This window comes from Myodes glareolus, chromosome 16 (genome assembly GCF_982192425.1).
Source record: "Myodes glareolus chromosome 16, mMyoGla1.1, whole genome shotgun sequence".
In the NCBI taxonomy this organism is placed as follows: domain Eukaryota; kingdom Metazoa; phylum Chordata; class Mammalia; order Rodentia; family Cricetidae; genus Myodes; species Myodes glareolus.
In genome coordinates this window covers 48400815-48426409 of record NC_142041.1, presented here as the reverse complement: position 1 = coordinate 48426409, position 25595 = coordinate 48400815, and the positions used below count along the sequence as shown (strand labels likewise).

General features: G+C 40.0%; 1 protein-coding gene across 3 annotated transcripts in view; it reads right to left on the bottom strand.

The window, feature by feature from the left end:
- Klhl32 (kelch like family member 32) overlaps nucleotides 1-25595 on the bottom strand; it is a 228057-nt gene that overhangs the window by 75897 nt on the left and 126565 nt on the right. For all 3 annotated transcript variants that reach the window (XM_048420226.3, XM_048420227.3, XM_048420228.3), the window contains one exon: nucleotides 24358-24456. In XM_048420226.3, the coding sequence (XP_048276183.1) occupies nucleotides 24358-24456 (99 nt within the window). The remainder of the gene's footprint in view (nucleotides 1-24357; nucleotides 24457-25595) is intronic.

The following is a 25595-nucleotide window of genomic DNA, read 5'->3' as shown; positions in this document are numbered from 1 at the left end:
ATTTCCGTGTGTGTGTGTGTGTGTGTGTGTGTGTGTGTGTGTGTGTGTGCGTGTGCTTGTGTGTATGTGGGGGGAAGTTTGAACGAAATTCTGAATGTGTGAAGTCCTGAGTCATTGTGTGTTGGTGACATGAGACCATCATGGCGAAGATCTTAAACTCAGACCCATGGGAAATGGCAACGCCATTTCAGATAGACAGAAAAGCCTTCCTCTTGACTATGTGAAGATGTTGATAGTGTGCACAGAAAATGTCCGCCACAGTCCTCTCTCTCCGGATGTTTACAGCCTGAAGACTTTTCCGTTATGGAGATTGCTCCTACTGAGATTAGCTAAACCCGTCTCTGTGTTTAGCTACTGCATGCCCGAACACCTTGTTTATCTATGTGACTAAGCATGCTTCCCTGTGCAGCTGCATGTAATACCCTCACCTCTCTGTTCGGCTGTATACAGCAAGCACGCTGAGTGTCTAGTGTGTGATGGCTTCTCAGTCAGATAATCCCGCCTGCTGGTGTGGGAGAATTATCTGTATTCTGTCAATCATGTATTTTAATAAAACGCTCATCAGCCAGGCAGGAAGTAGAGGCAGGTCAACCAGACAGGAAGTAGAGGCGGGGCAATGAGAATAGGAGAAGGCTAGGGAGGAGGAAGCTCTCTCCGCCATTCCTGCCCAGATCACTGAAGAAGCAACATGTGAGCTGACAGCTGAAAAAGGTAGCAAGCCATATGGCTAATATAGATAAGGATAATGTGGTAACATATGTCATAAGAGCTAATAAGTAGCCTGACCTAATGGGCCAATCAGCTTTATAACTTATACAGATCTTTGTGTGATTGACTTTCTTTGGGGTATGCCGGTTGTGGGGTGTCGGGCGGGACAGATACACCAACAAGCAGGCCCTTCATGCTACAGCCTGCCAGACCCAGCTTTACTGTGGGCCTCTGTGTCTCTGTGTTGGTGGTTTCTTCATTACCTCACCTCAACCAGACAGGTCTGTCCCCAGAGCTATGCTGGAGGTGGCACATCACTGACAAAAGAAGGGCAAAAGGAAGAATTCGGCCTCTCTAGATATCCATTACTTGAAAGAAAGTACCGATACATTAGGGTAGAAAGAAGACGGTGAAAGTAAAAAGAAAAAATACAGCATTGAGTACTAAATTCATAACTTAATGGTCCTCTAGCCTAGATTCCTATCCAATCCATTTTCCTTAGCTTGGAATCCATTTTCTCACCAGCTGTAGGGTCTTCTCTGAGTTTCCATCCATAGCCTATTGTACCAACATGTCCAAACTGAGCCTATTTCGTGTGAGCTTGCTTCTTCTGTATATTCTTAAAAAAATAATTTTAGATTTGTTTATTTTATATGTATGAATGTGTGTGTGCCACATGCGTGCAGTGTCCCCCAAAGTCAGAAAAGGATGTGGGATCCCCTAAATATGAACTTATAACTGAACCCAGGACCTTTACATGAGTAACATGTGTTCCTAACTGCTGAACCTGCTCTCAGTTCTCTCTTTCTTCTTTTGGAGAATGGTCACATCTAGATTTCTGCATCAGGAGCCCCCACACTGGCCTATATTCTTCTCTTACATCTAGTCAATTGACTAATCTCGTCTGTTCTTCCTTATTAGCATGTCTTTTATGTCATTTATCATTTCTTGTCTGGACTGCTGGAACTGTCAAAAATTACTATTCCTGCCTCGGTATCAAAGTCTCAATTCTTTCTTTATGTAAGAGTTTGACCATATCATGAACTGTCTAAAACTCAGTTATAAATGTATTTAATAAAAAGTGAGGGACACCAAAGTGGGAAGAAGATATGTTAGGGGTTGACTGGAAGGAGTGAGAGGGTAGAGTTGGAGGTGGGTAGGCTTAAGAAACATTGTACTCATGTATGAAATTGTCAAGGAATAAATAAATGACATTTTAAAACAACAAAATACTTAGACATATTTAATCACAAGTGATAAAGACAATGTAAGTAAAACTATAAGACACAAAAACAAACTTAAATACACATCTCTTATGTTTAGAGAAGAATTTAACATTTGCAATGTCAGTTTTTCCTAATTTACCAACTAAATAAAAACCAAATTAAAAACACCACCAAAGAAGGAGGGGACTTGACCTTAGCCCTACAAAGCCCTAATTTCAGCAGAAAGCAGCCAGAACTAAAGTCTGTGTTCATAAATCCCTTGGACTCCATCACTTTCTAACAACTGTTCCAGAAAGTTATTTCCTTTTTATATAAGCAAAACTTTTAAAGAGAATTTTTAAAAGCTAAGTAACAGACTCCCATCTGCTTATAGGAAAAATAAAATAAAATTCAGAACACAGCACTGTCTCCCGTGACCTGGATCCTGCTGAATTTCTCATCCTGCAAAGCAGCATCACAAACCAAACTGGCTTGACACTGACTGTGAAAACCTCCTCCTACACATTCACAGGAGGGAAAAACACAATGGGCACGGTAGCCAAAGACATAAAAGCACCAGTTTTTGAAGACTGTAGTCTTCTGGAAGTCTGTCTGTCTGTCCATCCTCTTATGAATAAATGCAAAATATAACCAAGATAAACAATACAAAGGATAGAACATGAGGCTGAGTGCCTATAATAAGGGTTTGACCTGGAATAAAAGTTACTAAGGGTTTATTGAGAACACGGAGCTGACAGCTGAAGGAAGACCAGACACTGGCTTAGCAAGATAATGGATGTACATCAACTACAGGTCATATTTCTTCCCATCTACTGAGTGTTTACAGTTTATCAATTCTTTTGATTTTTGTAAGATTTAAGATTTTTGAGTGTTTTACTTTATTAATTTATAGCACGTGCACGCACGTGTGTGTGTGTGTGTGTGTGTGTGTGTGTGTGTGTGTGTATGCGCACGTACACACAAGTGGCAGGTTGTATGGAGATGAGACAATTTGTGGGAGTTGTTTCTTTCCTTAAATCATGTGGGTCCCAGGGATCAAGCTCCAAGAATCAAGCTTGCAGCAAGTGTCTTTAACAGCTGAGTCATCATCATACCAGCTCAAACTGTCTTTTAAATAAGAATTATCTTCTTATTTGTTGGCCTCACCATAACTAATTCAATCATAAAAACTACATTTTAGAATAAGATGGAGCTGAAGCTGCAGGAACAATGTCCCAGAATTGGGAAACAGCAGGTGCTAATTTCTTATGAATAACAAATACAGTTTCTTTTCTTTTTGCCTGGGCCTCATGCCCAACATGTCCCTCTCTGTCTCCATGGGATGATGCCCTATCACATTTTTCTACTAGTCTGCTTGCTACACTTATCTCCATCTGTACTTATTTTCTACATTTTCCTGTATTTATGTGTGCATGTACAGGCCCCCAATAAGTTAGTCCTTTGGGAAGAAAACCTGCCAGCCTTGTCTACTGTTCTACTCTAAATGTCAGGTACATGCTAGATGAATGGATGGATGGATGGATGGATGAATGAATGAAAAATCTCACTTTACTTTTCCAATTTCCCTAGATCACATCCTCTTTGGGCTTCCACCCTCCCCTCTGCAGACTTCTAGCAGGTACCTGAAGTCCCTGTTACAACTCCATATCCTTCCACAGATCCAAAGGCCTTGGTGGCAAGGATTATGGGTCATTCTTTGTGTCTCCTGGGGTCCACCATAGAGCAGGTAGGTGGTCAACATGTGAGTTTAACATAGAAAGTCCCAATGATAATTAAGTAGACAAAATATCCTGTGCCATTCCAACCTCTCCATCTATTTCTGAACTTCACCCAAAGCAGGCCACATTTTCATAATTCATTAGTGTCTCTAATATTACCCCATTTTACTTTCTGTCCCTTTTTTCTTTTTCTTTCTTTTATTTTTTTGAGGCAAGTTCTTACCCTGAAGCCCAGGCTGGCCTGGAAATCGTTATGTAAACCATTCTATGTGTCCTTGAGTTTTTGACAATTTTCCTACCTTTGCCTCCCAAGTACTTGGGGAAACAGCTGTCAGGTAGCACACCCAGCCCCATTCTAGCCTTCTCACATGTCCAAAGATGAAGCCAGTGTCACTCTATTTTCCATGAAGACAACCTGGTTATAATCATTCAAGTTGACAATACCAAAAACTACAATATAAGTACAGGTACACACAATGGACAAGCAGAAAGAAAGCATTCTTCTCTGAGAAAGAAATATTTTAATAAACCTTAAATTTTATTCAATCCAAGAAAGAATTATTTCCCCCCCAAATTGACTACTTGGACCAAAAGTATTTTGACACTTTCCAAGTGATAGCCACCTTGATTATGAGACTGTTTCCATTCTTCAACATTCTGTGGCTTTAAAAACTCAGAGCATGCAGGGAAAGGCAGAGATTTAAATAGAAATCACAACTTAACATCAAGGAAGTCTATTGGTTAAAAAAAAAGCTTTCTGGATCTTGGCCATTCTTAATGGTATAGGATGGAATCTCAGAGTTGTTTTGATTTGCATTTCTCTGATGGCTAAGGATGCTGAACATTTCCTTAAGTGTCTTTCAGCCATTTTTTAGATTCCTCTGTTGAGAGTTCTGTTTAAGTCTGTACCCCATTTTTTAAATTGGAATATTTGTTCTTTTGATGACCAATTTCTTGAGTTCTTTGTATATTTTGGAGATTAGCCCTACGTCTGATACGGTGTTGGTGAAGATATTTTCCCATTCTGTAGGCTGCCGTTTTTGTCTTGTTGACATGTCCTTTGCTTTACAGAAGCTTTTTAGTTTCAGGAGCTCCCATTTATTAATTGTTTCTTTTAGTATCTGTCCTCCTGAGGTTATATTTAGGAAGTGGTCTCCTGTGCCAATGTGTTCAAGTGTACTTCCCACTTTCTCTTCTATAATATTTAGTGTGGCTGACTTTATGCTTAGGTCTTTGATCCATTTGGACTTGAGTTTTGTGCATGATGATAGATATGGATCTATTTTCATTCTTCTATATGTTGATATCCAGTTATGCCAGCACCATTTGTTAAATATGCTTTCTTTTTTCATTTTATATTTTTTGCTACACTGTCAAAAATCAGGTGTTTGTAGGTGTACAGATTAATATCTGGGTCTTCGATTCGGTTCCATTGGTCCTCCTGCCTGTTCTTATTCCAATACCAGGCTGTTTTCAGTACTGTAGCTCCGTAGTAGAGTTTGAAGTCAGGGATTGTGATGCTTCCAGAAGTTCTTTTATTCTACAGAATAGTTTTGGCTATCCTGGGTTTTTTGTTTTTCCATATGAAGTTGAGTACTGGTCTTTTGAGGTCTGTGAAGAATTTTGCTGTGATTTTGATGGGAATTGCATTGAATCTGTAAATAGCATTTGGTAAGATTGCCATTTTTACTATGTTAATTCTACCTACTTGATGGCATGGGAGATCGTTCAACTTTCTGGTGTCTTCTTCAATTTCTTTCTTCAAAGATATAAAGTTCTTGTCATACAGGTCTTCCACTTGTTGGGTTAGAGTTACTCCAAGACATTTTATGCTATTTATGGCTATTGTGAAGGGTGATGTTTCTCTCATTTTTTTCTCAGCCAATTTATCATCTGTGTAGAGAGGGCTACTAATTTTTTGAGTTAATCTTGTATCTTGCTACATTACTGAGAGTGTTTATGAGTTTTAGAAGTTCCTTGTTAGAATTTTTGGGGTCGCTTATGAAAACTATCAACTTATGCTGGAGAGGATGTGGGGTAAAGGGAACACTCTTGCACTGCTGGTTGGAGTACAAGCTCCTTTGGATGTCTGTATGGAAATGTTTCAGAAAATTAAGAAACAACCTTCCTCAAGACCAGCAATACCACTTTTGAGTATATAGCCAAAGGATGCTCAATTGTACCACAAGGACGTGTGCTCAACTATGTTCACAGCAGCATTGTTTGTCATAGCCAGAACCTCAACTGAAGAATGGATAAGGAAAATGTGGTACATTTACGCAATGGAGTACTACACAGCAGAGAAAAATAACGATATCTCAAAATTTGCAGGCAAATGGATGGAGCTAGAAAACATCATATTGAGTGAGGTAACTCAGACCCAGAAAGACAATTATTATATGTACTCACTTGTAAGTGGTTTTTAAACATAAAGCAAAGAAAACCAGCCTGCAAATCACAATCCCAGAGAACCTAGATAACATGAGGACCCTAAGAGATACATACATGAATCCAATCAACATGAGAAATAGTAAAAGACAAGATCTCCTGAGTAAATTGAGAGCATGGGGACCATGGGAGAGGACCGAAGGGGAGGGGAGAAGCAGGGAGGGGAGCAGAGAAAAATGTATTGCTCAATAAAATCAATTAATAAAATAATAATTTAAAAAGAAAAGCTTTCTTTTTATTCTAAAAAGATTTGAGTTTTGTCACAATGTTTCCCTCTTGAAATTTAGTTCTTATTCAGAATTATAGTGCAGAAATTGTTATTCTTCAGGAAATTTTTAAAATAATATTTATTTTTCTTCGGTTCAGGAATAGTTGGCTTCTCTTTTCCCTTCTACTTGTTTCTCATGATAGGAATGACAAGTTAAATTACAGAACAGCCACAAAATGTGTCCCCAACACTGCACTAGCTATAGGAGAAATGCAACGTTTTCCAATCTCAATAATTCCTAAAAATGTACATATTTTCCACATTTGGACTCTTTGTATGGCTTATTCCTGTGAGATCCTTATAAGAGCTATTCTTGAGATTAACTTGGGCAAGTCATAAGGGGAATAAAAACCACAAAAAAGCTAAATACAACTTTCTTTGAAATACAATTACCCTTTCAAGGCAAAATGGTCACATGGTTAAGACATGGGTAGGAGGAAGCAAGTGAGCCCGAGGGGTCATTGACCCTGCTGCCCTCCTCCCATCTTCCCCAAACAGGGAAGACAATGAGAGAATGACCATCTTGGCCTTTGTGATGCGCTTTCATGGGCCTCATGTAATGGTATAACTTGCCAAAAATTCCAAGGCATTTCTTAGTATTTCAGCTAAATTAATAAGGACATTTATATATCAACTTTGCTCTATAATTCAAAGCAGCTGTGAACCTATCCCTCAGATAATGTCATCTAGAGTCATTGCCTCTCCACTGATCTTGGATTGCAAAAATATGAAATCTTATATATAGAGTGTACATATGCACTGCCCGTGAGCCACAGTCCCGCTCCTGTGAACCATATATGGTAAAGGGATGTGCCCTCTGGACCAACTGCAACACAGCCTGCCAGTCAGTGATCCAAGTTTCAAAAACAAAGGCTATTTAAGGTTCAACTATTCTGATGGTCCTTTGGCCTGTCAATACCTCCTTGCCCACGCAGCTCTGCAGTGTAATTATACCCGTGACACGGGAATTATATAAAACGTGGGAAAAATTTGTTATCATGTGGTCATATCTGCTGTGTACTATCCCAATACCTGCCCCAAAATATGATACCTCAAATCCAGGGGTCCTAGATACAACAAAACAGTAGAGATGCTTGCCCTTGGTAGCAGGAAACCTGATTGACACAGCACCTGAATCACAGCTATTTCTCTTCTTCCTTAATTTAATTTTAAGAACATCACTGACTTATGAAAGAAAAATAAGCACCAACAACACTTACAATCAGTGTGAAAACCATGGCTTGGATTGAGGATAATGTTAAATGTTTCTCAAGGTTAAAGCAAATAGAAGCACCGTTTTTGATTTCCAGAACTTTTACTTCTAAGATAAGCAAATTGAATAGTATTTCAGATAGATTTTTCTCTGCTAAAGAAAAGGCCACCGTGGGTATGAAACCAAGAAAGTATAAAATGACTCAAAACTATTCCAAACGTCCCATATTATATGTAAAACCAGCATGGTTTACTTGGTAGTTATGCTAGCTCAAAATGAAATTAAGACATCCTGTCAGCTGCTTTTTGAGACCAAGTGCCAAGTATTAAACCGTAAGGAGGTAGGACAATTTGTTACCAACTGAAATCTAATGCTTATGATTGGGCTATCTTTTTATAAATCTAGTTTATGTTGAAAATACAGTAGTTCAAAATATACCACATGCTTAATTGTCAACGCTCATAACTCTAGCAGTGTTCTGAAAAGATCGGGGTAACTGAGACGTGGACAGTTTAAGAGGAGGCTTTTCTGAGTTCTAACTAATAATGGGTAGCTTTCCTGCTTCCCTTTCTAGTTTTTGCTTGGATATCAACCAAAATCTTAACTGTGCTTGCCTGACCCTCTAGACTTTCTCCTGTGTCTGAAGACCCTCTATCTACCAAGCAGCTTCATACATATCTCCAACATGGGGTCTGACTGCTTTTTGGGACCCAACTTCAAAACGCTTGTCGTTCTCTCTTTCTGTTCTCCACGCCGCTCTTCTCTGTAGCTGTACAGCTTACTTTTCCTCATGGTGTTCATTCAAGTTTTAATAAAATGGTCCCTGAGCTTAAAAAAGAGAGAGAGAGAGATAAACAAGAAGAGCAGACCGAGACAATACAGCGGATCACAACTATGTCTCGGTTACTATCATATACTTCGCTTCTCAGGCAGAAAAGGCACATTGAGAAATTCAAGGATGGGGGGAGCTGCCTTTCTTTATGACCTTATTTGAAAGATAAAGTCCTTGGGGAAATACAATTTATTCAGATTATCAAGACCCTGCTGTGCAAATCTACAGTCTGGGAGCACACTATGGAGATCAAAAAATATTTACTTTATTCTGTGGGGTATAAAAGCTTTTAATGAATGCATAATTAAGACAAAAAAAGTGTATACGGCTTTAGAAATTCCACGGCTGAGCCAAGCCATTAATATCCAAGGCACCATCCCCAGTTGTGATTCCACCTGTTTCCTATTTGGATTACAACCTAGTTATAAACCAAGATATTATGTGACTACTCAACCCAGTGCAGAAGAAAGGGCTGTACTCCCGAGTCCAGGAAACAACATAAAGGTTTAACATGGGGTGAGGGGCTAGAACAGGTTAAAGCAAATGAACAGATACACACAACCCACCTTTTAACAGCCTTGGACTGAATCAGGCAGGGAAATAAATTATCATGTTTATCATGTATGCAAAGGGACTGAATTTTCTCAGTACTACATTTGGGGTTGAAAGGATAAAGTCAAATTGTTAAGGAAGAAAATAAATATTCCACTGACCATGTAGATCAGACTTATTTATGATGTGCGAAAATGATGCAAGCCCAAGAATTTTGTGTGCATAAACATATATGTGGATATATATGCATGCATACATATATATGCATGTGTAAACATACAGATACTTATACATGTTTATACATTTATATACATGTAAATATTTCTGGATGGCCTTAAGTAACTATATATTTATATGCTAATACAAATATACATTTTATATGCCTCAATTAAATAAAAACAAAGTATTACCAGCAATTCAAAAAACACAAGAAACAAAACATGCTCTAATTCTGTCAGTTTTAGAAGACATATTCAAATATATTTGTGCTATGTAACTGAGGAATTCTACAATTAGGTTACTGGTACATTTTCATAATCAATTGTATGCATAATATCTAAGGTTCATGAATAATTTTATATTGTTCTTTGTGAAAGTTTCTTAGTAAGCTGGAATTCTAGTAGGGAGGGGCACAGAAATATAGCCATGATCAGGTACCATCAATGCTGGCCACAGTCACCATGAGCTGAAAAATGTTGCTTCAGAATTCACCATTGCTTACTCAGCATGTGAGCACAGGGGAAGCATCTCACCATGTCAGCTCTTGTTTCTCAAGCATCTCCTGGTGCAGGATCTGTGTTGCAGGACCCATTGCATTCCCCAACTCAATCTTTTAACAACACCAAGGGGTAAAAGGATGCTCTATCTATTTCGGAGAGTAGGAGTGAAGGGTAGAAGAACTTCATCACTTAAGGTCAAGTGACTTTGGGTTATGAGCTTATGTCACAGGGAGATAAACAAATCAACACAAGAGGAGCTAGATAAATAAACGCAATACTTTGGGATTAGCTTCCTGGAAGAATGCTCACAATTAAAGAGGGCATCTAACTCAAACTGAGCACACTACTTGGCCACCTGTGGAAAAGGAAATGTGTATGCCAACTACTTAGGGTGTTAGGAACTCAGAAGTTGACAGTAGGCAAAAGAGCCCACACAAAAGGGGGTTTTCACAAAGTTTTAAGGAAAGGTACAAAGTTTCTTAAGACTGAAGCACAACGCTTGAGCAGTAAGTTGTCAAAAAAAAATAAGGTTAAAGAGATGGGCAGTTTTGTAACAGACACAGACTCCATGTGTCAAATTAAGAGGAATGAACATTATACCAAAGGCTACGGAGAGTCATCAAGTAGTGAACGATTTTAAGCAGAGTACAATATAATCAGTTTGTTATTAGAAAATAAAGCCCATGAGTTGAAAATTACTTTTAAAAATCAACCAAACAAAACATCGGAGGAAGAATTGGAGTAACTGTGAAGTTTAATAACTTTCAAGAAGTTCCTTTCATCCAGGAAGTAACAAGAACCTGGATTAAGCTGGTGTTACAGGAAAGAAGGAGAGAGAACGAGAAACCAAACAATGTGTGCATGAAAGTGACATTGCATGCTGGCCACAGGGCAGGGAAGATTCTAGGGTGACTCCTGGTCTCTGGCGTGAGTTCCACTCGAATACCTGCAGATGTCCAGAAGAATGAACCCGGGAGACAGAGGATTGGCGATGACAAAGCATGTTATCCTTGGGATACAACAGCAAAGAGGCCATAAAGGAGACAAGAATGAGGAAGGCCAGAAACTAGTTTACATCTAGAAGATAGAAAGCTATGTAAGACTTTGGGGCAGGAAGTTATTTTGAAGATTAAAAACAGATGCCCAGCACTGTGGTGATGATAATCATAGGTCGGGAGCAGGGTGGAAGCAGTTCAGGAGAGTCCATGGGAAGGAATGCAGACCTCAGTGACATCACTGCCGACCAGAAGACAAAGCCGCACATTTGAGAATCAATAAAGTTGAGCAAGAATCACAAAATCACGGAGCAGTCTAAGAATTGTAGCTCAGGGAAGTAAAGGCATGTGAAGGAAAAATACCCATCAGGGAGTGGCTCCTCCTGACAATTAAATTTCTAGAGACTGGGGTTTCTGGTAGGGTTAACTAAAAGAATGGTACTGCCTTAACAGCATGGTGAAGAGCAAGCAAATGGGATTGGATGAAGGCAGTGGGGAACCGTGTGTAGGGTAGCCAGTGGAACTGTGTGTAGGTCATCCAGTGGAACTGCGTGTAGGGTATTCAGTGGAACTCCGTGTAGGATACTCAGTGGAACTGAATATAGGGTATCCGGTGGAACTGCGTGTAGGGTATCCGGTGGAACTGTGTGTAGGATATCCGGTGGAACTGCGTGTAGGGTATCCAGTGGAACTGCTAATGGAACACATGTCTGGAGCTCAGGTGCAGTGACCTCCACAGCAGGAAGACAACTGCAGTGAGGAGAAGAGACGGGTCACGCACAGTGTTCCTATCCTCCCACAATGTTGGACAGAGAGCTTGTAAAGGGACTGAAAAAGGTGGAGGAGAACTAGGAGGGAGGAAAGGGTTTTGTAGGAGGGAACATAGAAGGCTCACGATTCGATATTATGAAAGACTCACTGCCCAAAATGTAAGAAAACACAGACACCAGCATCAGTCTGCCAGCGAGAGGAAGAAGAGGGTTGTTGTGGTAACAGGAAATGAAGAAACAGTTCTCCCACCCTCCTGATGGGGAGACTGAAACCATGGGCAACATGGGGAGGCAAAAAGCTGTAATGAGGAGCAGAAGGTGTGTGAGCTTCAGAGAAGAGGGCACGTGTCTCACGGAGTAGAGATATTGACTCTTGGAAGCGCAAATGAAACACAGATTTCGTTTGAACCACCCCTAATTTCAAGTAGTGATAATAGAAGAAAGTGAAAACATATTTGATTGCTTCATTTGTTGATTCTGAACTACAGCATCCATAAGAAGTGGAAGAAATTTTTATTTTAAAAAAGCACATGAACAAAATTAGATTTTTAGGGGGAGTGGGGTTTCTGATTTTGTTTGTTCCATAGCTTTAGATGGAAACTACAGGTATTAGAAAACTCCTTCAAGACTTTTTTCCTCTCTTTAAAAACACACACAAAAAATATACAATCAACCCTAACTTGACCAAATAACAAATTAAAATGCTCCCAGAAGACAGCAGGCCTTACGACTGTCAATTGCTGGCATCCTTCAGTATGGGCATTGAGAATGAAAGCCATCACAATAGCCTATGAAAAAAATTAATTGGAACCCAGAAATGGCTACAGAAAATCTTATGGTGCATTTCTGGAGCCAAATATGAATGATATTTGGCAAACCTAATATTCTGGATTACTTATGTTAGGTGGCAAATATTCTTGATTAGAAAAAATAATTAGCAGTTGGCTATGACTTGGGGTTGGTTGATACATTTCTTGACTTCCTGATTATTTTCACAGAAAAAGAATGCAAAAGATTAAACTATTTGTAATATATTTTCCAAAAGTTATACTTTAATATGCTCCAAACACAAAGGTATCAGCTCAAGGGAAGCAATCATGGCATGTAGTTAGTGCACTGGATTATGGCCATATTAAATATATATGTAGGTATAATCATTTGTCTTCTCTAATAGAAAAAAATCTCAGTGTTAGAGAAAAATGAATATAGGTTATAACTTTTCAACCTTGAGGATAAATTATTTTATACAGAATACCCACTATATATTTAGGTAATACAGCTAATTTTAATAATTAAATTTAAGATAATATATTATTTAGAAGACATAGCCTCTAATAAGTCATTGCTGCATTATTTAGTTTAAAAAATAATAATCTATTATAATACTGTAAAATATATAAGCTCCTCATTGTCGAGTTTAGTCACTATAGGAAGTATTTCCAACTGAACAAAATATATTCAGTAGGTGAAAGTAACAGAAAGCTGCTTATACAATTTTCTCACCATTATTTAACATATTAATATTAAAAAGCAGAAAAAAATTACTGATTGAAGGTTAACTTTTGTCCCCTCAACACATACTAAGTTCATGCAATATGGAGGAAGGGAAAGGAAACCTGAAATTGGTGGAAGATGAGATCCTGGGTCTTGTACCCAAAACCACCCAGGGCAAAAGCAGGGAAAGGCATTTTCTCAGCATACTGTGCCCTGTGGAGGCCGACTCAAATCTGTCAGAAGAGACCATCAGTCTTGGAGATGGTGTCTCAGAGGTCAGTGCTTCCAGGTGTGGGGACTAGAAAAAAAAATCTTTTCTTAAAAAGAGAAGCCATAAGACTGCTATTTATTAAAACAGACATGAAATTATCCAGAAATCTCTCCCAAAACCCTCATGAGAGAATAAAATTCTTTAAATCTTTGTTCATTCATCAAAGAAAGAAAATGCCCGATTTTCTCTGCAGCCCCTTAAGTGTACAACTCCATGAAAATGAAGGATAATGAATGAGCACCTTCAAGGGGTGAGATGGGGGATGGGGTGGGTGCTGTCATCTCTTCAGGATAGTTCTCAGCTTCCCAAAGACGAGTGACAAGAATCTAGACTCGATTTACTAGATGACCCAGGGATGAGTGCTGTACAGAGGATACCTTCAGTCTGATGAAGTGACTCATGGGATATTTGTAAAAGAAGAGAACAAAACAAAACAAGAAATAACCCCCTCGTATGTTTCCTTAGAGAGAGATGAAATGCTCTACCTATGGCCCTCAGGTCCTCTCCTCACAGAACCCAGCAGCATGTCTCCCCTTGCAGGTCACGTCTTTCACATAAAAGTGCTAAACTCATGCCGCTTAATGACAAATTAATGTCCATGAATAAAAAATACACCTCTAATAGCATAGAGTAATTTGCCATTACAATATCATCATTGGACATGCCCCTGGTTTAATACGATGTATTTAATTCATAACCTAATGAGTGATATATAAAAAGAAGGAGATGAACCCTGCAATTACATTTATGTGAGTCTGTCACCTTATTTGTAAAACCTTAGAGTCATTTACATTCAAATTAGAACAAATGAGTGATTTCACAAAGTGCGGTGATAAATGACCATAGAAGCCCGAGACAAAACTGCATTTCCTGTGAGCACATTAACAGTTTCCTATTATTTGTTAAAAATTACAATGCATATTGCCCAGTGTGGTGTGAATAATGACTTTTTTACTGATTGGGTCAGAAGACTAATATGTAGCAAAATAAATAATTTTTCTTTCCATTTTTCCCCTGATTTTTGCTTTAACCGCATTATGGAATTTTTGATGGATTCACACTGCCACCTGCTGCCTACAAACAGATACTGGCAGTCAGCTCCATCACTGCTTTGGTGGTTTTATTGGAAGAGCCTACAGGATGCTCTTTTTATTACTGTATTTTAGTTGTATGTTAATATATATATATATATATATATAGTGAGACAATTATATATATTTGGTGAAACAAAGAACATTTCTGTTAATTGGGCAATAGAATGCATCACTTTGGTGAGAGCACAAATCTTACAGAACTCTTTTCCTTCAGAAAGGTAATGACAAAAGATAGCACCTTGGCAAACCGTGTAGCTCCTAAAAGGGTCAATTTCAAGCGACACTACACAAATTCAACAGTTAACACCCCTGATACATGGCATTCTTGGTAGAATAAGGCGTGCGTGCGTGCATGTGTGCGTGGTGTGCGTGTGTGCTTGTGTGTATGTGTGTGTGTGTGTGTGTGTGTGTGTGTGTGTGTGTGTGTTTGGGGGTATCTGGGCACCTGTGTTTCTCCACCCCTACCATGAGGGCATAGATTAAAGAGAACTTAATGTCTTTGCCTGATACTGGGGGAGCTCCTATTACAGGACTTCTGTTATGGCAAGTCCACACATACAACATCTGCCTTAGGATCCTGCAAAAGGCGGCTTGGCTGGGAAAGAGGGGGCCCAGCTATGGAGACCAGAATAAAGAATTCTGAGGGTAAACTAATATACTGAAATGTGCCAATGTATTGAGATATACCAGCAGATAGCAAGTGGACATTTCTAAATTAAATCAACATACAAATTCCAAATTTACCCCCCCCCCCATTACAAAAAGAAAACAATGCCACGGGACTGATGGGCTACTTGGCATAGTAGAAATATGAATCCTTATAAAACTGACAGGCTTTCTGGAAATGCGACTCTCTTCCCTGGGAAGGAAAATGATACTCAAGGGAATATGGTTTGGCATGAAGAGAAGCTAGAAACAGGAAACCCAATGGAGTAGCTCTTTGAGCAAGAATGGTGACTGTCTAATGAGAGGCAGTAATTTCAGTGATGGAGAAAAGACTCGGGTGTGAGATATTTGTGAAGCTGACTCTACTCAAGTTGGTTATCTAGAACAGCACCCAAATTGGGAGAAAGAAGCGGTTATCAATAGCACCCTCAGAGCAGGCTGCAATATATGGAGTTTGAGCTACTGATACGACATTTAGGTGGAAGACCGCAAGCAGGTGCTCCGTGGGAACCCACGGGCCACTCCTGACAGAGAAGCAGGTGGGCTAACCTTCCCCACGCCCTCCATCCCTCCAAGTTCAATCCCCCAGGCTCATCCCTGGTTCTGCAGCAAAACACCTGCGGCAGCCTCCCTGCAACCTCCTCTTCCGTGGATCCCACAGACCTTTCCCTTCTAACATCCCTCTCCCCATCCTCACCATCCTCGCTGCTTTGTCCCAGCTCCAGCTCTAGCTGGCCACTCCTGCCTGGAAAGCAGGTAGGTGACTGCAGATAGTCTTCCCTCCTTTGGCTCCTCCCAGCCCAATCCCGCAGTCTCACCCACAGCAACGTAGCAGCCGAATGCTGGCTGCAACTTTCCTTCCCACCTGTGCACGTCTCCAGTGGCCTCATAGATCTTCCCCTCCTCACCTCCCTCTCCCACGGGCTATTCCACCGCAATCGGAGGAAAGTGACCTACAGATATTCATGTCTCCCTCTGCTCCTCCGGATCCAATTCCCCAATCTCACCCCCCGCAGCATAGGCGCAGAACGCCAGTTCTGGCCTCTCTTTCTTTCCTGCACCCATCTCCAGTGGATCACACAGATCTTTCCCTTCAAACTTTCTCGCCTCCACCCCAGGCTACACCTCTAACAGACCCTCCATGGGAACCTACAGGCTACTCTGACCAGGAAAACATGCAGATTAATGACAGATTTTTTTTTTTTTTACCTCTCACTCCATTCTTCCAAATCCAATCGCCCTGCCTCATCTGCAGCTCTTTAGCAGACCTTCTGCTACGGATTCTCCTCCATATTTGCCCCCGTTCCTGGGGGATTAACTAAGCGGATCCTGCTGGAACACCCTCCTTTCCTTCCTCTTTCAAGCCCCTCCGCTGTCCTCAGCCCATTCCTAAGTCTCAAGTCTCGGGTCCCAATACCTAGAAACACATTTTACCTGGAACCTCCTGCGCCCACACATCACAGGACCCCATAAGATTTTCTCTTGGGCAACACAAAGCCACCACACTCTAAGAGACCACAGAGGCCCACCCAGACTACTACACCAACCAAAACTTTCCGTCACCATAGATGGAGAGAGTAAGACATTCTGTGACAAAATCAAATTTAAGCAATGTCCACCTGTAAATCCAGTCATATCGAAGGCACCAGAAGGTAAACTCCAACCTAAAGAAGTTCACTACATACAAGAAAACACAGGGAATAAGTAACCCCAGACCAGCAAAGTCAAGAGAGAGGGAATACATACACACACACACACACACACACACCACCACCACCACCACCACCACCACCATCACCACTGCCACCACCACTACCACCACCACCTCCAACAACAACAAAACATGACCACATGACCACTGATAATTCTCAACATCAGCGGTCTCAATTCCCCAATAAAAAGACATAGATAAACAGAATGGCTGTGTAAACAGGATCCCTCCTCCTCCTGCATCCAAGGAACACATCTAAACTTCAATAAAGACATCACCTCGTGGTAAAAGTATGGAAAAATATATTCTAAGTTCATAGGTCTAAGAAGCAAGCTGGTGTATCCATCCTAAGATCTAATAAAATAGACATCAAACCGAAGCTAATTAGAAGACATAGAGAAAGGCATTACATATGTATCAATGGAAAAATCCACCAAGAGGACATTTCAGTTCTTAATATACAAGCCTCAAATGTAAGGACATAGATATTTTACAAACCCAAGTTTGTAATGAAAACACTATTAAAGCTTGAATCATATACTAATTCTCATACGATAGTGAAAGACTTCAGTACTCTCACCAATGGTCATGTCATTCAGACAAAACCAGAGAAAAACTGTAACAGATGTTATGATTCTAACGGATCTAACAGATACCTACAGAACATTTCATCTAAACACAAGAGGATATACCTTCTCAGCACCCATGGAACATTCTCCAAAACTGACCACATACTGAAACACAAAGCAAATATTAACAAATACAAGAAAATTGAAATAATACGCTGAATTCTACCAGAGCACCATGGATTAAATAAAGCTGGACACCAGAAATGGCAGGAAAAACCCAGAAAGCTTACAAACTCACAGAAACTTGAACAAATCTATTCTGAATGAAAAATGGGTCAAAAAAGAAAGAACTTAAAAGCTTTCTAGATTTCAAATGAAAATGAATAAAAACAATACTCAAATTATGGAGCATAATGAAGATTGTTCTAAAACGCAAATTCTAGACTAGCTGCTTACATTCTAAAAATGGAGATATCTCACACTAACAACTTAACAGCACATCTGAAAGTTAGCACAACAACAAAAGAACATATGCAAAAAAAGTAGATGGCAAGAAATCACCAAATTCATGGGTGAAATCTATAAAATTGAAACAAACAAACAAATGAAACAAAGAATCGGTTCTTTAAGAAAATTGATAAATCTTATTATTTATCAAATAGTAAGTAATATTTATTATTTTATTTTCTAAAATCTTATCCAAATTAACTAAGAAGCAGAGATGGAAAATCCAGATTAACAAAATTAGAAATAAAAGGGGAATATAACAAAAACACTAAAAAAAATCCAGAGAATTTTTAAGGACATATTTTAAAAACCTATACTCCACAAAATTGGAAAACAGAGACCCCTGTTCAACCATGTTCATTGCTGCTATAGTCATAATAGACAGAAATTAGAAACAACTTAGATGCCCCTCAACAGAAGAGTGGGTAAAGAAAATGTGGTACATTTACACATGAGAGTATTATTTGGCTGTTAAAAAAATGACATCATGAAATTTGCAGGCAAATGAATAAAATTAGTAAAAAAAAAATCATCCTGAAGTGAGGTTGCCCAGACCCAGAAAGACAAATATAGTACATATTTCCTCTTATGTGGATTATATTATATGTGGAGCTCTTCAGTAAATGATTTTCAAACTACAATCCATAGAGCCACAAAGGGTAAGTATAGAGTAAGACACTAGAGGGACATATAGGTCTCATTAGGAAAGGTAAATATTATAGATAGATATGGAGGGAAGGGGGGGCTGTAATGGGAGGATCAAGTGGGGAGGGGGAGGAAAAAGGAGGTTGTGGGAGAGAATATGTAGAGAGACATTTGAAATTAAGTGGCATTTGAGGGGTACTATGGAAACCTAATACAGTAGAAACCTCCTAAAATATACACAAAAATGAAGACAATCTAAATAAAGTCACAAATAATGGATGAGACAGAGCCCCAACTGGCAATCTCTTGTCATCCAAGGAAGCTTCCAGTACTTACATCTAATTGAGTTGTTGGTCAAAGGGGTTTTATGAAAACCCCCAAACAACCCAGGCTGTTTCCAAAACTATTAGTCACTCTACAAACTGGTAGCAAGGCCTCATTGTTGAAGACAACACCTATACAACTCACTGAATAGGGAGATATCGAGCTGGTGCCTACATAAAGCCTTCACCTTTATGTTCCAGTATCTTTGGTAGATACCCTGCATGCTAACAAAAGAAAAACATAATACTAAGTTAGCCACAAACCCTTAATCCACAATTGTGTATTGAGATATGCTAGGGCCGAGAGAGAGAGAGAGAGAGAGAGAGAGAGAGAGAGAGAGAGAGAGAGAGAGATGCTAGGGCAATGGTGACTCAAACCTTGTGGGAGTAATCAAGTAACTGATCTGACTTAAGGCCCACTCCATGAGAAGGAACCCATATTCAACACTGCTTGGGTGATCAGGCGCCTAAGACTAGATAGCCCAGGGAACTAGGGTAAAACCAAATAATACTGATCTCAATAAAAGCAAAAAATATAATGATAAAATTGACTGCTAATAATATTCGGCTGTAGTCATAGATCAGTGCCTTGTTCAGCCATCATCAGAGAAGCTTCCTCCAGAGCAGACAGGACCAAATAGAGACCCACACCCATTATTATGCAGAGAGCAAGAGACTTTGGAACACCCAGGCCTAAATGGATTGTCTCCATCAAATTTCTCTCCTCAGAGCTGAGGGAATCCCATGGAAGGGGATGTGGGAAGAGTGTAAGGTCCAGAGAGTTTGGAGGGCACCAGGCAAACAAGGCCCTCTAAATCAACACGAGCAAAGCTCATAGAGACTGAAGTAGAATACACAAGGCCTGCATCGGTCCTGTGCACTTATATTATGGCTTCCAGATTAGTATTTTTTAGGGGATTCCTGAGTATGCAAACAAGTGGGACTCTTCTCTTATTCTTGTGCCTTCTCTTGGGCTCTTTTCTGCCTTGTGGTTTGTCTTGTCCAACTTCGATATGCTTTCTGTTTTATCTTATTACATTTTATTTTGTTATATTTTTAAAAATGAATTAATGAGTAAAAACCTAGTCACTAGGATAAAGGTTAACAACTGAACTGCCATTTATATCTGCTTGGAGAGGAAAAATCTGTTTTCTCCAATGGTGTGACAGTGAGTCTATCAATGACTTCAGGGTATACCTCATGTTTAGGAGTAGTTGACTAACATATAATGAACTCTACAGTTTTTTGTATTCTTTTATTTGGTTGCAATTTAGTGGTTTTTTAAAAATTTTGTTTCTTTTGGGGGTGGTGTTTTCTTTATGTGGGGGAGGTTTTGTTGTATTGTTTCTATGCTTTTGTGTTTCTTTTCTTCTTGTTTCTCTTTCTTTTTTTGTTTTTGTTTTTTGAGAACAAACGTAAAGTTTTGTGTGGCTAGGGATGGAGACAGTATCTGAAAGGACTGGTGGTAAGGGAACAATATGATCAAAACCTATTTAAATTTGAAAGTTGTTTTAAAAAATAAAAATACATAAAAATGAAATTTAGCTGGAAAAGTTCAACAGTTAATACAAAATTGCTGAGAAGGCTGAGTGTGATGATCCATGCCTGTCATCCCAACACACTGAAGGTAGAGGCAGGAGTTAGAGGCAGGCCTGGGATAGTCTATTTTGAAAAACAAAACAAACAACAACAGAAGTCCAGAATTTAGCTGGAAAAAAGTTGAGTTTGAGAACGAGCCCAGTAAATCAGTGGGCATATTGGACCTCTAGCTCAGGAAGCAATCTCTAGAGGTTTTCTTAGCAGCATTTACAATAGAAGAAAGAATTCATGCAAGTACATGAAGGCTGAAAAGCAAAGTCATCCACACACTTGACAACATCCATCTTCAACAGTAGTCAGTTCATCTTTAATGAACTGGTACACATTTCTAGAGAAACTTTTAGAAGAATACAGTGTGTAAGGTAGAATGAAGAATTACTCATATTTTATTTCAGACTGGACCTTGTTGTGGATCTTAAAAAGGCAGGGAAATGGAGCCCACACTATGACCTCAAAGTGTCCCTTTTCTTCTCTGGGGGTAAGGGAGGAGTGGGGCTTAGGGTGGGGGTGGAGCATTCAAGTGTCAGAAGTTACTAAGGTGTCTGCTAATGGCTGAGGAGGTTGAGGGCAAAGGGTTTTCCATGGACACTTTTAAATAAGAACTAGAATTTTATTTTTTTTTTAAAAAAAAGGGGTACATAGAGGAGTCATCTATCTTTCACCAAAGAAACAGGAGAAATTTAAGTACTACAAGATAATAGACATCATAGTGGCAATACTTTTTAAAAGCCTAGTTCGACAAAGGCTCCAATAAGGATGGCAAACACATTAACATTGTTAACAGAACACAACTTCTTTGTACATTTTAAGCACTGGGGAATTTGCATGAAAAAAAATCTTTTTATATACTCAATGATGCTTCTATATAACTTTAAAACTCCATTGAGCAATACTACCAAAAGAGTGAAGATATATAAGGCTACATTAAAAAGATATAATCCAAAAGCAGGTTGACCCAACCTGCAGACTTTATCCTGAGAGAAGCAATATTTATATTGGAAAGAGTGAGGTACTGGTGTTTCTACAGACACAGGGCTTGGGTTCCCATGCACTTAGTTTCCTTCTACAAGCTCAAGGTCTCCCAGCAACCACTGATAACAGGTCAAGGTCACATAATAGAAGTAAAGGACAATATCTGTGAAAACGGAGTTTCAATCACCGCTGAAGAGCCTGGGTAATAACTTCTCACAGTGTATAACTTTATTCAGATTGCCTTTGACCTGACTGAAACCAATGGAGGAGCTCAGCTGCCAAGTGCACAGCGACTTCGGTCCCAGCAATCTGATCTGATGGGGCAGGAGAAACACCCATGGACCTCTAGTGCTCATCTGGATCGCTCATCTCTAAAGACCAGGTATACACATACACATACTATTTACAATAGGCATGATGATATATGTCTAATATATAATCCTCAGCAGCTATACTACTATAAATTTCTGTCTACGTGTCACTGAGTATTAACTGCCATTGGAAAGTGAATCTACGGGTGCTTCTTAAGGCTCGGGTAGTAGTATTTGAGGCAGAAATGTCAAATAAAGATAATTTCAATTTCCAAGCCAACCACACACTTGTGCAGTCTCCTAAATTTTCTAGACGATTCCTGTTGACTACTAGCAGAATGGAAACAGCCCTCCCATACCACCCAAAACTATGGAGAGGAAAAGAAAAGAAAACCAGATAAAATAGTTGAACATTTACTGTTATGTTAAATGTGCTGGGATAATGATGAAAATGTCATAGACTGTGTTCTTCCCTACGTAAGCACGGCTGATATTCCTCACACTGTCACCCTGGGAAGTGCTGGTTCCTGCTTCCCAGCTTTGTCAGGAAAAACAAAAGAAGATAGATATCAGTGAGGAAGAGCTACGACAATTCTGTAATGGGTAGCAGAGGAGAGTGATAAAGAACCCATTTACAGCACATTTAGACAAACAGATTTAGAGAAAATGATTATAAAGGATAACGAAGTAATTGGGAGGGAATAGAAGATTTTTTTCTTCTTACTAATATGCACAAAGATACTAGAATAAGTGTGTAGATTCATTATTTTAATTACTTTTCATTATATTGTAATAAATGCAAGGGAAAGTGAGACCATGGAATAAATGGGAAAATCCTAAAATAGAAATGAATACTTAGGGCTGAAAGATGATTCAGTAGGTAAACGTCTTTGTTACTAATGACCTAAACTTGTGCCCCAGGTCGTACATGGTGGAAGGGAAGAAGTGACATTCATAGGTTGTCCTCTATCTCTGCACACTCTTGCTGTGGCTGTGTGTGCATGTGAGCACAGACACACACAGACACATACACAGACACACACACACACACACACACACACACACATTAAGATTGCATATGATAAGGCCAGAATATTGGCCTTGCCAAAGGCATCAGATCAGTATAATAAATAATAAATTAATAATAATAAATTAATTATTTTTAGTTAAATGTAATCTTAACTGTAAAATAAAAGTCTCAGAGCCACGATGCTTCCATGGCCATTCAACATCTAACCTAACAGGTATTTTTTTTTTTGAAAAAGAAAAAAACTTTCTTTTTTCATTATACATACCAATCCAAGTTTCCACTTCCTCCCCTCCTCCCATTCCCTCCACACACCCTCCCACCCCACCCCCATCCAATCCTCAGAGGGTAAAGCGCATTGCTTTGGGGAAGGTCCAAGACCCTCCCTACTTATCTAAGCTGAGCAAGGTATCCATCCAAAGAGAATAGGTTCCAAAAAAGCCAGTACAAGCAGTAGGAATAAATCCTGGCATCACTGCCAGTGGCCCCTCAGTCTGCCCCAGCCATGCAACTGTCAACCACATTTAGAGGGACTAGTTTGGTTCTATGCTTGTTTCTTCCCAGTCCGACTGGTATCAGTGAGCTACTGTTAGCTCAGCCATTCATTCAGGCCTACTCAAGGCTCAAGGCTGGTGACAGACTCTGTCTCAAAAACAACATCACCACCAACAAAACACAGACAAACAAACAAAAACAAACAAAAAAACCCCAAAAGACAAAACAAACAAACAAACCATTTCCTTTTTAACAAGAGAAAAATGTTTTTGGAATTAGAAAGCCCTACCAGTCTCAGCAGCCACATTGTCTCAAGCAAACTCGGTACATTATGAATTTCTGGCATTTTATTTTTTAATGTGTAAGTTTATTGTGAAGAATGAATGTAAAACACTTGTGAACAAACAACAGCATGGCGTGTATGAATCTTTTCCATTTCTCTCACAAAGCCATTCCCACCATCCACTAAGTCAGGGACAGGACGTACAGGTCACTCACTTGTTTTCCAGTCTTCACTGTCTTGGGTGTTCACAGGATTATTAATGAGAAGGGACTCTATGAGACACATTAACTGCTGATACTGAGTCTTCAGTGGGTGTTCAGCTTTTCTTTCATCTGTGGTCATTTCCACGAGAAACATTCCTTTAAACCAGGACCAGTATTATCTCCCTAGAATGCTATGGGGAAGCATCTGCACGGGTGCTTAGTCCCTGTGGGGTGGGCTATGCATGGGTGCTGAGTCCCTGTGGGGAGAACTACGCATGGGTGCTGAGACCCTGTGGGGAGGCCTATGCATGGGTGCTGAGTCCCTGTGGGGAGGACTGTGCATGGGCACTGAGACCCTGTGGGAAGGACTTGCATGGGTGTTGAGTCCCTATGGGGAGAACTATGTATGGGTGCTGAGATCCTGTGCGGAGGGCTGTGTATGAGTGCTGATCAGTCTGCTGCCTGAGGAGTACGTGGAGAGGAAAGATTACATATCCATGTCAGTGACAGGATACAGGAACCACAGTTGTCTTCCAAAGATCCTCTCATCTGTGTCGTTGAGAACCTACTAGCACAGGGTAGATGCACACACACGCACACACACACACACACACACACACACACACACACACACACGAGTGTAATTTTTCTATCATCGGGCCTCTGTTGGTAGCGGACAGTTTACAACTGCAGGGCGAGGGAACAAGAAGGGCCATTAGTAGAGGGAAGCACACCTACCTGGATGAGATAGTGGGAACACAAGTTGAGAAGCTCCAACAGCTGTAGGTGACTCCCAGCTGCCAACACATCCTGGATCACGCCTGGCTCCAACAAAATCTGTAAGGTAATTAATTATGAATCAACAGAAGAATTATTTGATTTTTACACGAGCCAACAGCTTTTCCTACATCCAAAACTCAGTTTAATTCCTTCATTTCTGTAATGAAGAAATGTAAGAAAATATGAACAAAGATATGAACAAAGAAAATATGTTTCAAAGAACACAGTAGTCTCATAACATTCATTTTGTAACATGGTAATGTCAAATGAACCAGTTCTAATTTTTCAAAGTATATTTCAGACTCTTCAGTTCATCATGGTTTAGTGAGCGGTGTTTTAGGGCAGGGTACTTGCATCTCCTCTGGCTGCAGTGAGTGGCTGAGTACCATGGGAGTGGGCGGGTACCGTGGGAGTGGGCGGGTACTGTGATAGTGGGCGGTACCTTGAGCATGGGTGGGTACCGTGAGCCTCGGTGGGTATCGTGGGAGTGGGTGGGTACCGTGGGGATGGGTGGGTACCATGAGAACGACGGGCACTGTGGGAGTGGGTAGGTACCGTGAGAGTAGGGTGGGTACTATATATGTATTATTCTACTTACAAGTCCTGCATAATCACAAACTTTCATAGTCTTCATTTTTGTTTCTCTAGTCTTCCTTATTTAAAATGCAAGTATCATTTTCATGAGTTAGCGAGCCTTACAAGGAAAGAGAATAACCCAGATATCTGGAGAAGACCAATTATTGACTTCTTCCTGATTAAGCCCAACTATTGGATTGCTACTACCAGTCACTGAAAAAGGTCAGATAAAGACACACCGTGGTAAGGACATTCACTCCAGTGTGTGACTGAGAGCTACAAGAGTCGTTTAGTGCTGTCCCAGGCACATCTGAGCCCAGATGTTCACAATCTAGCCCCCGAACATCAATGTTTCCAAGCCCATCGGTAGTTAGCACGTCTACATGCGAGCAGCGAGCAAAGGTGAGTACACGCCTTCTCCAAGTGAGGCCATCCATCTCTTGTCTCTGGGTCAATATTCCTTCTTGATTTTTCTTTGCTTCAAACACCATTCTCATCCCCAGTCTCTGTACTTTGGAAATGATCACAGCTTGCTCCGAAGAGCTTTCTCTCTTGTCTCTGCACACCCTGGAATTCTGTGACTTTCAGGGCATTTATATGCTGACGGAACTCCAAAATGT